The following is a 13,750-nucleotide window of genomic DNA, read 5'->3' as shown; positions in this document are numbered from 1 at the left end:
TATCCTTAGTTTAGTAAGCTGTAGCTTATAAAAGAAGAAGTGAGCTGGTGGGTTGTTCAAATTCAATTCTATAGGGTTGAGTTTAAATATCACTCTATTCAACTCATTGATTTCAATATCAATCTTTTACTAGTCAAAGTAACTTGTGTCCAAGAATTCGAACTAAAATGTCAACTAAAGTTTATATCATTTCTCAATTGAATGCTAAAAAAGTTAAAGATGAATTAGAGAAATTATATCCGAAAGATGTTACCTTTGAACTGGTGCCAATAAGTAAGGCCAAGGAAGGTATATTCATCCGTGACTTGTGGTTGGAACCAGAAGATTTGGAGAAACTCAAGGATGCCGAAATAATTCTTGGTGATAACATGTTTATGCCTCAGATTTTAACAAGTTGTCCAAAATTGAAATGGATTCAAGGAACCTATGCTGGAGTGGATACAGTCTTTCATCGTCTTCCTAAATTTTTCAAATCGGGAGAGTTTCCATCAATACCGGCAGCTCGATTTTCTGGAAAAAGTTTTGGTAAACTCATGTCTGATTACTGTTTAGGTTATATTATTGCTGTTGAAAGAAATTTCATCAAATTTCGAGATAATCAACATACTCGAGATTGGTCAATATTGTTATCCCAACAATCTGGTTTAATTTATCGAAGTTTAGATGAAATAACAGTAACTGTTCTTGGCTTTGGTTCTATTGGTAAAGATATGTGTAAATGTTTCTCTAGTTTAGGTTGTAAGGTGACTGCTTTTGCTCGTAGTCCTAAACCCAAGAAAGATCTAGACTCGAACGGTGTTACTAATTTCACAACAAATCTTTCTGATGCCTTATCCAATACTGATTACATTGTTGCCATCTTACCAGATACACCAGACACAATTGGACTTTTAAATGGAAATGTTCTCAGTGTTTGTTCAGCTAAAAAGCCAACTTTGATAAATGTTGGTCGAGGTTCTCTTATTAGTTCAGTTGATGTAATTAAAGCTCTTGACAACGAATGGATTTCAAATGCTGTTCTAGATGTTTTCGAAGTTGAACCGCTGCCTGCTGACAATCCTCTATGGACTCATCCTAAGGTTATAATGACACCACACATATCCGCCTTGACTAAACCTAAAGATTTAGCTGAAGTTTTCCGTAATAACTTTGAACATTTTAAAAAAGGTGAACCTTTAGAATTGTTAATTGATTGGAAATCTGGTTATTGATTCAAAAACCTGAAACCAAGCCATAAAAGTAAACCTTTCCATATAGTTTGTTTAATATATGCATTTATATTATCCAGAAATTTTTAGATATTGACATTCATTTATTATTATTGGTTTCTGTTTATTAGGACAATAAAATATGTTACTTGTATGTTGCAGTTTTAGTTGAACATGATTGTCACCATGTTAAATCCACTTCAATAGATATTTTAAGATAATGATTCACACCTCCAAGGATATCAATAATCTATTCAGTTTATTGCAATAATAAAGAAATCTTTTATACACTTCAACCTTCTGTTAATGCAATCTATTGATCACTCGTAGATATGATGGTTTATTAAGAAAAAAGCAAATCTCAAACGCGTCACATTAATTGAATTGCACCTGTTACACAATTTGTCAAATCAATGCTGCGTTAAAACTTTATTTAACAAATTATATCAAATATATCTTACAATTTGTTAGTCCCCTTCGAGACGTTCTGAACAGATCAATGTGAAAATAGTTCCGATAGCAAAAATCGAGACTCCAAATGCAGCAATATAAAGAGATAAACTTTATCGATCAAACCTTATAAACTTGTTTCTGTGAATCGTTTAAGACAGACTGAATATCCTCCAAATTTCATTTATTTCTTGTTTCAAGTAACAATCATTTTTATATTTTATGATTTTTTTTGGATTTGACGTTTAACTTTCAAAATAATTTTTGGAGTCTTCATAATCATCTATTGGAATTAGTGTAGTGTAGAAGTCACGCGATTGCCAGTCATCGGCTGCTTGTACAGGATACAGTTGTTCGAGGCCAAAGATCATAGAACAGCAATAAAAAGTTTACGTATTCACAATGTTTTTGCTTGGATTGTCCGAAAATTTTTGATAATTTATCAGAAATCAGAAAGAAATCATCATTTTGTGAATATTAATTTTGCTCTTCTATAATATCGACAATTATGGTTTTGTGGAATTTTCATATTTGAGTGTTTAAAATAATAATAAATGAGTTAGTTACCGAAATCAAGCGTATTTTCAAATGCAACATTGTAAGGGAAATTAAAATTGAAATTAATCAAAAATTTATTTTAAAACAGTAGGTTCCATTTTTCAGGAACATAAAATCTTAATTGAATAAAGAAATAAAAGATGAAACATTAATTGTACATGATGGGCGATTTAATCATCAAGTTGAATTTTTAGATTCAGTTAATTTGTGTCCATTGAGAATACAAAGATCTCATAAGGGTAGTGATGAAAGGGAAAACATGATAATTACAGCAAGGTAACCCTTAATTTTATAGAATTTCAATGGTCTTGACTTGTCGAGTCACAGCAGGCCATTTTAAGACCTTGACCAAAAAATGAAAATCTATAAAATAAAGGGTTACTCTACTGTAAGTCAATAATGGCGGCAAAGATTGAGATGAATTTATAGCTGACAAAAATGTTTGGTTAATCTTTTCGGTGATAAGATGTAATCCTGAATATATCCGTTTTTGCTTACAATTGGTTTTGAATCGAGTCAAAAAATGACTAAATATAGTTATGAAGTTAGTTTAAGTTAAAGAAAATTACAAAACTAGATACAAAACAATAAACTTGAGATTAGTTTAAAAATCTCCATTTGGCTTATTCAACTATGAAATAAACTCTTTGTCATTATTATTAGTAATAGAAATTTATTACCATCAGAAATAAGCCAATTAAAGTTACTGAGATTTAACTGTTTTGAGTTCGTAACTGGTGATCAGAATCTGGTGGCTTTATTTTCATTGAATTGCAGTAAATTGTGGATACGAAACCATTTTGGCTCACCTGGAGCTAACTGGAGTTGAAACAAATATATTTAGGCTCGTTTTATCACCGACAATAATTCAGTCTCTTGAAATATTCAATTATCGTTTAACATATGCATCAATGATTTCTTTGGACAAAGGCTTGAGGAGGATGATCGGATTATCAGCTGAACATTCGATGGGTATGTCAGGGTCAAATAAATCAGCATCTCGCCAAAATGAACGTACACTACTAGAGTTTGAATGGTCCATCATACTACTGGGTAAAAAAATGTCATCGTCACATTTTTCAGGTTTTTTATTATCGTTCATAAGTGTTCTTCTCTTTGCTCTTCCATATCTGTTGGCTTTATTTGATGTTTCATTAGTCACTTTGGTCTCTTGTTCGTCGTTTAACTTGCTCTTGTAGTCAGATAAGGTCCTTCTTGAATAGGTTCGCGACTCCCTACTCAATTCATAGCTATCATTGGCATCGTGTTCATTAGATCGATGAATGAGAAGCATTATATTTGAATGGAAACTTTTATCACAATCGGTGCAGCAATGCGCTCTTTTTGGACTTCGAGAACGACTAACACCTAATTTTTTTTCCAAGCCAAGACTCACTGGATGGTCAAATTCGAGATGTTTGGCGAGAGAAATCTGCTTAAGAAAAACTTTGGAACATAGTTCACAGTGAAACTTTCCATCGTTAGGGTCTTTGTCTGGGATTACTCTATCCTCAAAAGATGATTCAGGACACCCTTCTTCGCCTTCATAATAATATTTTTTCAAGGGTTTACGAGGCGTCTTAACTCTAGGTCGACTTCGACTAATCGACTTGGTAGGCGAAGCTCTGAATCGATCATACTTTGACCGCGGATCTTCTGGTACTCCTTCAGCTGGTTCCATCAAGTCTTTAAGGATTTCTTCAGTAGATCTCATTTCATCTTTAGGAGCCAATTCAGAGTAAAGTTTATGCATGGCGCTAACTGCCCAGTCTAATCGTTTGAGATCTTCTTCAAATTGTTTTTGAAATGAGGCTATACGAGAATACATTTCCTGAATGTTTATAGGTGATCCAGCAATGGTTAGCTTATACTCAACTTTACCAAGACTGATGCAACTTGAACTCAGCTGTTTGAGCAATAATTCTCGACGAGCTAATAGTTTTTTCAATTCATGAGCCGCTGTATTGATGATTGCTTTGTCCGATGTTTGGATATTTCTCGAAGCGATAACTTTTCTTACTTTGGTAACTCCATCAGTTGACTTATTTTCTTCAATTGTACATTGATCAGAATTAGTTTGATTATCGTCTTTACTTTTTTTGACCGCCAAAATTGAACCTTTTTCGCTTAAATCAGCCTTGCGTCTGCGAGTTGGTGTAGTTGGTGTAGTAGCATTTACTGAGGGAACGTTTGAAAATTGCATTGGTTTTTTATTGGCACTTTTACCACTTAAATTGGAAGCTGGATGAGATACTGAATCATTTTTCTCTGAGCCAGAAATAAGCTGCTGTTGAGTACTGTCAATTAGTAGTGTCGGACTTCGTTTTGAATAAGTGATCAAAGTTTTCATTTGACCAGTGTCAGATTTTGATGTTGGATTATTAGAGACTTGATTATTGATTACTTGTAAATTCTTAGGTGACTTAGATTCAATCGTTGGGGTTGTTTGTTCAGCATTTGTGCTCGATATAGTCGGATTTTCTACAACTGGAACTTTATTTGGTGCATTGGTGATGGCAAAAGGTGTCTGAACTGTGGGAGCGAACTGAGTAGGTGGAACAATGAAGTTAATCTTATTGGGTGAAGTAATAGGCGCAGTTACTTTTGTAGGAGCAGGTTTTCCCATTGGTTTTATCATAGATCTTGAATTTAACGGAACCAAATTTGTTCCCGCTGGAAGATTTACATTTGGAGCACCAGATGGCATCGTATTAAAAGTTATTGTTTTAACACCAGTATTCAATGAGAGATTTGCTTGTTGACCTGTATTGGGATTTTGTACAGTCTTCTGAGAAGGAATGAGTATGTATTTGAGCGGAGGTGCATTCGCATTCGGAGGTCCAGTCGTAATTATATTAGTAAATGGTTTAGTAGCACTTGTACTGACTGGATCAACAGTAGGATTAGTTGTAGTCAACAAAATGAAAGATTGGTTTAGAGGTTCTGTACCAGGTTTAGATGGATTCGCCTGTGATGTAACAGGCGAATTTTTCACGATATACATGATGAATTTAAGGTAAGATGGTTTAACTTGAACTAAAACGATTCGAGTTACAAATAATCAACTTTTTATTATTAAAAAGGTTCAATAAAATTGAAAAGAAATATTGGAACACCGAGAGTTAATTCACGAGTAAAAAACAAAAGAGAATCAGACTGAATTTAAGCGAGTCTATGAAAGCAATAGATGGCGTTGGAGATCATATAAAGGGACCATATTCTAATAGACATCAAGTTAATGTCCATTGAGATTCATTGATTTTAACATCGCCGATGATTTAAAAAGAAATGATTAATTAGATGATTAATTTATTATATTTTACCTTTTTCCCTATTTCATTGATCTGAAGTCGATAAGTGGTTCAAAAATGAAGCAAAGTTCACAAATTGACTCTCAATCTAACTCTGACTAGCTTAATAGTTTTGTTTTGTTTTGTGGTAAGATTGAAATGATTGAAATTTATTGTTGCTATCTGATTGTTGTCTGATCAATGCTTTAGCTTGATCAATTTCGCAACAGTTTACTTGATTGTATTAACAGAAAAGTTGTAGACCATTAAAAGACCGTTGATCAGAAAAGGAAAGTTAAATATTTTTAATAGAATCATCAATTGATTTAATTTTTCCAAGTGGTATTAGACCTGTTAAGTGTTTCAAACTATTCAGCAATCTTATTTGATTGTTTGGTATGAAGATGATGATGGATGAATGAATAGAGAGGATAACTCTTTTGTTCTCATCTTTGATGGATTCAGGAACATTTTTGTTTGTTTTGTTGCCCAAAACCAGTCAACATCATGACAATATTTACCTACCTTTTACCTTTTGCACGTAAAATCACAATTCTTCCTCGTCAACATTGAACTCAATCAAACATTATCATCATCACAATTCAACTATTAATATTTTATATTCAATAATAAATACAATCAAATAACGTGTTTCATTTACTTCCTATTTACTCCTTACTAGGGACAACAATTGACACGTTTTTGCTTTACATTACAAATCAACAGGTTTAACAATGAGAAACCTTTATAACAAGTTAGTCAATCAACAGAAATTAAATTTAAAACAATTTAGAGCATTAATAAGATATTTATGGAAACCATGACCATTGATATAAAAATAATCAAATGTATCCATCATATTGGATCGCTTTAAAATGACAATAAAAATCAAGAAAAAAGTCATTTTTCAAGCAAAAAAATTACTTCGCCAAGATTCGTACAACCTTGATCTTAATAGCAATTTCAATTGCTATTAAGATATGTAGATAATTGCTGTAAGCAAATAAACTTGTCCAACCGTTAACATTGATTAGCCACGATGAAGATGCATGAAAACTAGACGATAAAAAAATATACAAATGTAAACATTAAAACCAAATAAGATAAACCGACGATTATTTTGATTAAATAAGCCTAAAATAGTAGACACTATGTAAAATTAAAATATTGATTAAGACGTGTACATGAGTTGAATAGTCAATTTGAAGGATTCCAGGATTAAAGCAAAAGATAATGAATATAAAAGCAAAGAATCTTGCTGTTAATGTTTGGATTATCGACTCCAATTGAAAATATTTTTATAAAAAACGGCCGATGATAGGAAATGTTGAGATAAGTGTTTAAATTTTATGATTAATATAATGATTTCTAGTGCAAAAGTGGGTTATTTATTCACTATTGAACCATTCGCTATCGCTCAAAACATTGAACACTAACAATAAAATTATCGTAATTCATGATAAAAATTGATTTTCTACAATTCTTTTGTGATTTACTTTACTTGTGATTAGGTCAATATGAAAGTAAATGTATCTATAATGTTTCGTCCTCTCTTCATGTATCCAAACTAAGGCTAAGTGTTATTGTTGACCAATTTACTTTCTCATCATTCTTATCCGATTGTCAATTCAATATCAATTGATTGAATGATGAAGTGAAGTGAAAAAAAAATCCTTTTCGAGTGGTTTTTAATGCAAAAAAGCGGAAGTGTCCCAACCTCCCAAATTTGTTGATAAAGGTGGGTTACTTTTACTTTTCTTGGGCCTTCCTTTTAACTCTATCTGAATCATCCTCATCCTTATCTCCATCTCCTGTTGTCAAGTTTTAGGTTGAAGGAAGTTATTCAAGTGATAATAGCAATTGTAGTGAGCTATAACAACAGAAGCAAAAAAAGAAAAGGTAAAAATTAAAACCCGATCTCAATTAGCAGGAGTAAGAGATGATAATATGCTTAGATAAATATTATAAATTATAAATCTACATTGTATTCGGACGTGTGTGAGATTTCAAGGAGGAACCAATAATGAAGAGGAGAGACAAAACATGAACACGATGAGAACGATCAGGATGGAGCGATTCGATCGATATAAAAGCCCAAAACATGTCCATCCATCGATTGCAGATGCATTTGCTTGTTAATTGAGTTGGTTTAGTGTTAACATCGAATTTAACGTGGAATCGCAATTGTTCTTGTCCCTTCGTTATGGTTATGTTTCAATCCGAGGTTTAAAAGTGAAAATTGGTTGGACTTGTTCATTTTTGCTTTTGTTCAATTCATCGTCCGGAATTGATAATCCTGTCACCTGGTTCTCCGTTGAATTTAAATAATTTAATCCATCCTCTGTGTTCAGTATTCACAACTTTTTTTAATTCACCATGAAGTGCTGTGGGATGAAATTACACCATCGTCTGACTGATCGTCCAGTAGTCTTTCTTTTGCTTGTTACTCTTTGTTGGCTTATATTCTCGGAAAATATCAGGCAAACTGAAGCTGGTAAATTACTTGCAATCAAAAAGTTGAAAAAGATTCTTCCATTGTTAGCTTTAATGCCAAAGTAAGTTGATCCTGCAATTTTTTTCACCATATGACAACATTTTACAGCCAATTTGAGCTAAACGAATCGCTTTCTTTTGATTTCCAGGAAGAAGACAATTCTATTACCACTTCCAATACCATTACCATTGCCTTTACCGTAAGTAGATTTGGTATTTTATTTTGATAATTTCAGGTTTTTATCAAACAGCAAATCTATTTGATTGTTAAATGTTCATTTTTTCACTTTTGTCAGAGTGTTGAAGTTCACTAAACAGAAAGAAATGCCCGATTTGAAAAGCTTGTTAGCCAAGTTTATGGCAGCCAGTGGAGGTGGCTGGGGAAGCTCAGGTGGCGGTGGATGGAGCGGAGGCTCAGGGATGATGATGCCAATGATGAGCTCACACGAAATGGAGGGCCAAAGTGGTGGATACTCGTCTGGTGGTCAATCGTCCGGTGGTTACTCATCTGGTGGATCCATGGGCGGTTGGGCTTAACAGGTTGACACTTATTTTTTTAATAATCATAATGATGAAAGTTATCATTGTTTCATCACTAAATACATGTATGTATTTACAAATCCCTTCAACTAAATTTATGTACAATCAATTTGTTTACTCTGTTGGCTGGGCCACAAGATTTGAAGAGAGTTTTGTTCTCACAAAATAAGATTCAACTCATAATTTTAAATGTTCATATTGAAGATATTTTTGATGAATTTCGTGAGAATAAAATATTTATATTTGTTGTTTTACTGTGAATCAATTTAAATCACATGTTTATCAACTGCTTGAAAAGTGCGGTTTAGTAAAAGCTCCTCCTTTTACATATAAATATTGGCGGGAAAAGTGTATCGTTTGTGTTTTTGTTTTGCTCAGCTTTTGCCAATAGTAATTCGGTTCTCATTTAACGTTTTATCCATGGATAATCCTGAAGTGACTTTAGAATCAGTGTTCAATGAAATTTCTCAGACGCTGATAGGAGACTATCGTTTCAACAGTAAGTTGGTTAATGAGAGGGTTGCTCGTCTTGATAAGTTTACCAGAAAGGTTGATGATGTCCTCTTCAGTTTTTTCAAGGTATGTTTTGGTTTGTTTTTTATCAAATGCTGTGTATTTAATCGTAATAATTTTCTAATTGTGTTCAATATTCCTTTTTAGAAATGTGTCGGAGATTTTCTCGAAGAAGAGGAAAAAATTTATGAAGAGATCAGTGGCAATCTTGATGAGGATGAATTACTTACAAAGCAAATAATTGATCTATCTAATGAAATTGAAGATACAATCGATGACACTCGCCAAATTATTGAACAATCCCACGAATTGAGTCGAGATATTTTGACTATTAATAGCAGAACACAATCATACAACCAGATTCAACAGGTTATCAGCAAATTAAAAGAAACTATGAAGCAAACCAAAGACATGGTACCAGTGGACCAAGAAGCAGTTATTATTGATGCGTTATAGATACTATTCAACACAGAGAGTATAACTCGTTGATTCGACATCTAGTGAAATAATGACAAGGCTTAGAGATAAATTGATTCCTACTATGAACATTTCTGTATAGTTACTCTTTGATGAAATACTTGTATAACTTTAAAATACTCTTTTAAAAATTATATTACATGATAGCCACGTCTCCTCACAAGAAAATTGGTGAGAAATCAGGTAACTGATAACAAGCCAGATATTTCTATCATTATAAAGCATAGCAAAGCATTAAAATATATAATGATAAATTTTCTCATATTAAAAGATGAATTTTGACACGTTAACACTTAATACAGTTTTCCTTAATAACAGGTTATAGTGCACCCTCGATATTTTGCAAAAGGGTTACAGTACCTGATGATTACTTCAACATAGCCAGTCAAGATTTTCCGGTCAAACAATCGTTAATTGATGTAAAAGTGATTATAAAAGATCAAATTAATAATAAAAAATTAAAATGCTTAATTCAAAAAGTTTAGTTTAGTTAAGCTGTCTATCAGTTTTTGCAAAAGGATTGTGTGGTTGAATTAAGTTCAAGATTATTGAATAGACTCGATATTCTGCATGGTTTGGATTTTCCTTGGTTGGTGATTTTCTTCTTTGAAATTCTTCCAAGTTTTAGCTTGTTTTAGGTTGTAACAGCTTCGGTTCAGTTAGTTTTCGTTCAATTTTAGTAAGAGGTCTGGTTATCGATCACAGAAAAAAATTTCATAGGTTCATAACTTGTAGCAATGCATGTAGCTATGTAAAGTCATGTTTTTTGCTCATTTATTGACTTTAAATTACTTAAATTAGTGATTTTTTATTTCAAGATTCAGTATAATTCATGGGAAGATTTATTCAAAGTATGTAAAAACCGAATTCATAAGTGAGCTTGGCCATCAAAGATGATGTAGCAAATTTGATAATTGGCTAAACCGTACCACACAATGCATACATTAAATTTGATTTTTGTATACTTTGTAAGTAATTCGAATAAAATACGATTCGAGTTAAATTAGAACCCCTTTCTAATCCTCATCGCTGTCAGAATCTCGACCTCCACCTAAACCACCTAAACATGTGTAATGTTTTCTTGGTTTAAAAGATTTTTTTCTTGGGTCTGATTCGAGGCTTGTTTTGATTGCACCAGTCTCTGAAATCATCCACTCTAAATCTGAAAATGTAAAAATAATCAGGAAAAAGAAAAAGATCAATTTATAATTCTTAAAAATTCTGGATTAGTTGATATTACCGTCTTGCTTGAGATTAGTCCCACCAAATGAGTCTGAGCCGAGGATTTGTTTTTTCAGCTCGCCTTCGTAATATACAAAAATTGCTGGTAAATTGGATTCCGGGAAATTAGGAATACAAAGTTGCACCAGACTTTTGATGAATTTGGTGGTTACAAATTTCATTGCCAGATATCTAAGATGATTATTGATCAATGAGCACAAAGTGTCACTGTAAATAAATAAAGAAAGTCAGTTAATAAATTTCTGTGAAAACAGGTCTGAAAGGCTCAGCTATAAACTGAACTAATTTCACAATAATAAGCTGTTTGGTTGCGAAAAATTGGGTGGAAGACTAAATACTAGGATTTTCAATGTAAGCAATGTCGATGTTTACACTGATACATGCAATCGAACTGTACATAACTCTCGAGTTTAATAGTAGCCATTAGTTAAATTCAAAATACTTACCCTTCTCGATAAACATGGAGAACCACCCAGATACCTTCACCAGCTTTATTTACTTGATCAACATAATCTTGCTTAGTAATCTCAATGACTTCACCAAATCTTGGCTTCATTTCTTGTAATCTCAACTCAGCCAGGCGCTTTTGCCGGTACTCATGGAAAGCTCTTTCATCGTCTTCTCCTAAATGGTCAAGGAAATCTTCATCATCGTCACTATTTTCATTAGAATCACTTTTGGGTTTTTCAAAGTAAGCCACAATTTTATCCTGGTTATCATTAAATCCTCCCTCCGATGATTGTAAAGTCAACTCATCTTGATCATCAATAGTGGCTTCATCCTTCTTAATGATTCCTTTCCTTTGTAAAACATCAATCCATTCTGTACCAGAGGCCTATTCAAAGAAAACAGTTAACAATTTTAATTAAACATCTAAATAAGCAAATTAAATTAAATAAAATGACTTACCATTTTAAAAGTGAAAAGAAGCAGCTACACAGTACAAATAATAATAAACAACAAGCCAAAAACTAGATGTTACCTTTTTAGGCGATGATTCAACCAACACACACCAGTCTCACTCGTTAGCAAAGAGGAGCAAGAGATAGCACGACGAGGTAAAGGGTGTAAAATGAGATAAGGGCTAACGCAAACTCTCGCTGATAGAGGGCATTGAAGGAAGCTAAAAAAAGAAAGACAATTTTGAAAAAATTATAAAAAATTAATTTTGAATTAAAGAGATTAATTTGCTTTTTAATTTCTCTCTCTCTTTGCCTTTCTTTTTTATTGCCATCTATCAGCGAGAGGTTAAACTAGCCCTTATCTCATTTTGCACCCCTTACATCATCGTGCAGTCTCTTGTTACTCTTTGCTCGTTAGTCAAAGCAACATGGCAAACATATGATTACAGTGATCACTGATTTCAACTCACCGATTGCTCTTTGATACAATCTCTATTGCAATTTAAACCACTACGTTTGAGGTAACCTTTATTTAATCAAATGGTTAAATTGTTTAATCTGGTGCTATTTTGAAATTGGTTAACTTAATAGTTAACTAACACTGTTAACTAAATAAGCACAGTTTGCTCTAAAGAGAGTGATTAGACCTGATAAAAAAAGTAAAAAGTAAAAATGAAAATGATAAGAAACCTAAAATGAAAATATGAAAACCCATTGAAAGCAATGGAAAATCAAGACAAAATTTTGGTTTGAAAATTGAAAAAAGGTGTTGAGATTAGATTACATAGTGGTTTAAATCAGTTAAACCACAATATCTCGAAGCTATGAGATAAAACACTCGGGCTTCGCCCTCGAGTTTATATCTCATAACTTCTCGATGCAGTGGTTTAACTATCACTTAATACATTGTTGCTCAGTACTGCTACAATTATGAGAATTGGTTTGCTTACAGAAATAGTTTTATTTTTTCTACTAGAATTTCAGTTTTTCAATGTATTTCTGTTAAATAGCTGCAGCCTGAACTTGTATCTAAAAATATCTGGAATGAAACAGCCTCTGAGTTTAAAGAATAACAATAATTTGATGGTTTCTCAATCAAATCCAATCTTATTGAAATTTGCTCGTTAAGATTGATTTTGCGTCAATCCTAACTAGCACTTCATGTAAAGCTGGTGAATTAAAATTACTAGTTTTCAAACCTTTCAATGTTTTTAAATGAATTTTTAATTGGTGAAAACAATTGTATTTCATGAATTAATCAACTGTTTTAAGGTTTAAACTTGAAATTGCAGTATTAATATCAAGTAAAATTAGCAATAAACAGACTCATAAACTAATTTTAATTCAAAACTACAAATAAATCAAATTGAATATTTTTCTACGAATCCATTGCAAAAGCAAATTACTCTCAATTAGAATGATTTAATTTAACTATTAAATCAAGTTAAGAAGTGAATTGGATGTAAATTGGCTTAATCATGGATGGACGTATAATCAGTCCAACAGTAATACATAGTTAAATAAAGCAGCAAAGTCGATTTAAATGATGACTAAATTGCTGTACATTCAGCCACTAACCTTAAATAACTGGCTTCAATTATGAGGCCTTCAATCGGACCAAATTTGGTTAACCACTTGACACGAAAAGAGCAACTTAAATATGATTAGATGATGACTATTAGTTGATTGTAGCATCACATTTACTAGATAATTGGCATCTTTAAGGTACAATTTCGGTCACAATAATTTTCACCCAAAATGTAACGAGAGATTAACAGTTTGGGCGCTTTTAATGAAACATTGAACCCAATAAGGTATAAATGGGAAATCATTTGAAACATTAGTTACATTTGAATTTTCATTGAAGATAAATATTGTGATCATTTTTGGATTTGAGTACTTGAATGAGATAAATAAACACATCACTGATGATTTAATTGAATTTGTAACCATGAAATTGTGATTATAATAGTTGAAGATGATATTGCTTGTAAACAAGTTATAGACTATGGATGCTGTTTAAAAGCTGTCAACATTCAATTGAATTATTGTGGTTATGATTAATAATGAAAACAAT

General features: G+C 32.4%; 5 protein-coding genes and 1 long non-coding RNA gene across 6 annotated transcripts; 3 read left to right on the top strand and 3 right to left on the bottom strand.

Moving 5' to 3' along the window:
* Nucleotides 1–8: 8 nt before the first annotated feature.
* On the top strand, nt 9–1,504 carry LOC107363617 (uncharacterized). Its single transcript, XM_015930866.3, has one exon. The coding sequence runs from the start codon at nt 168–170 to the stop codon at nt 1,209–1,211; it is 1,044 nt and encodes a 347-aa protein (XP_015786352.2). The 5' UTR covers nt 9–167; the 3' UTR covers nt 1,212–1,504.
* Nucleotides 1,505–2,368: 864 nt separating this feature from the next.
* Nucleotides 2,369–5,346, bottom strand: LOC149093721 (uncharacterized). The gene has a single exon (XM_089267171.1). The coding sequence runs from the start codon at nt 5,218–5,220 to the stop codon at nt 3,106–3,108; it is 2,115 nt and encodes a 704-aa protein (XP_089123297.1). The 5' UTR covers nt 5,221–5,346; the 3' UTR covers nt 2,369–3,105.
* A 1,423-nt stretch (nt 5,347–6,769) lies between these two features.
* Nucleotides 6,770–7,628, bottom strand: LOC112538991 (uncharacterized). The gene is made up of 2 exons (XR_003082499.2): nt 7,488–7,628; nt 6,770–7,376 (listed from the first exon to the last, which is right to left on the bottom strand). It is a non-coding gene; the product is annotated as an uncharacterized LOC112538991 (long non-coding RNA).
* A 254-nt stretch (nt 7,629–7,882) lies between these two features.
* On the top strand, nt 7,883–8,786 carry LOC107363751 (uncharacterized). Its single transcript, XM_015931018.3, has 3 exons — nt 7,883–8,061; nt 8,149–8,199; nt 8,296–8,786. The coding sequence occupies exons 1-3, from the start codon at nt 7,883–7,885 to the stop codon at nt 8,534–8,536; spliced, it is 471 nt and encodes a 156-aa protein (XP_015786504.1). The 3' UTR covers nt 8,537–8,786.
* A 122-nt stretch (nt 8,787–8,908) lies between these two features.
* Nucleotides 8,909–9,819, top strand: LOC149093720 (uncharacterized). Its single transcript, XM_089267172.1, has 2 exons — nt 8,909–9,118; nt 9,200–9,819. The coding sequence occupies exons 1-2, from the start codon at nt 8,960–8,962 to the stop codon at nt 9,506–9,508; spliced, it is 468 nt and encodes a 155-aa protein (XP_089123298.1). The 5' UTR covers nt 8,909–8,959; the 3' UTR covers nt 9,509–9,819.
* Nucleotides 9,820–10,348: 529 nt separating this feature from the next.
* On the bottom strand, nt 10,349–11,712 carry LOC107363750 (phosducin-like protein 3). The gene is made up of 4 exons (XM_015931017.3): nt 11,681–11,712; nt 11,218–11,606; nt 10,770–10,978; nt 10,349–10,691 (listed from the first exon to the last, which is right to left on the bottom strand). The coding sequence occupies exons 1-4, from the start codon at nt 11,681–11,683 to the stop codon at nt 10,546–10,548; spliced, it is 747 nt and encodes a 248-aa protein (XP_015786503.2). The 5' UTR covers nt 11,684–11,712; the 3' UTR covers nt 10,349–10,545.
* Between the last annotated feature and the right edge of the window lie 2,038 nt (nt 11,713–13,750).

This window comes from Tetranychus urticae, chromosome 2 (assembly GCF_039701765.1).
Source record: "Tetranychus urticae isolate SD_2017Ah chromosome 2, NJAU_TeUrti_SD_1.0, whole genome shotgun sequence".
NCBI classification, from domain to species: domain Eukaryota; kingdom Metazoa; phylum Arthropoda; class Arachnida; order Trombidiformes; family Tetranychidae; genus Tetranychus; species Tetranychus urticae.
This window is presented reverse-complemented; position numbering and strand designations above follow the sequence as displayed.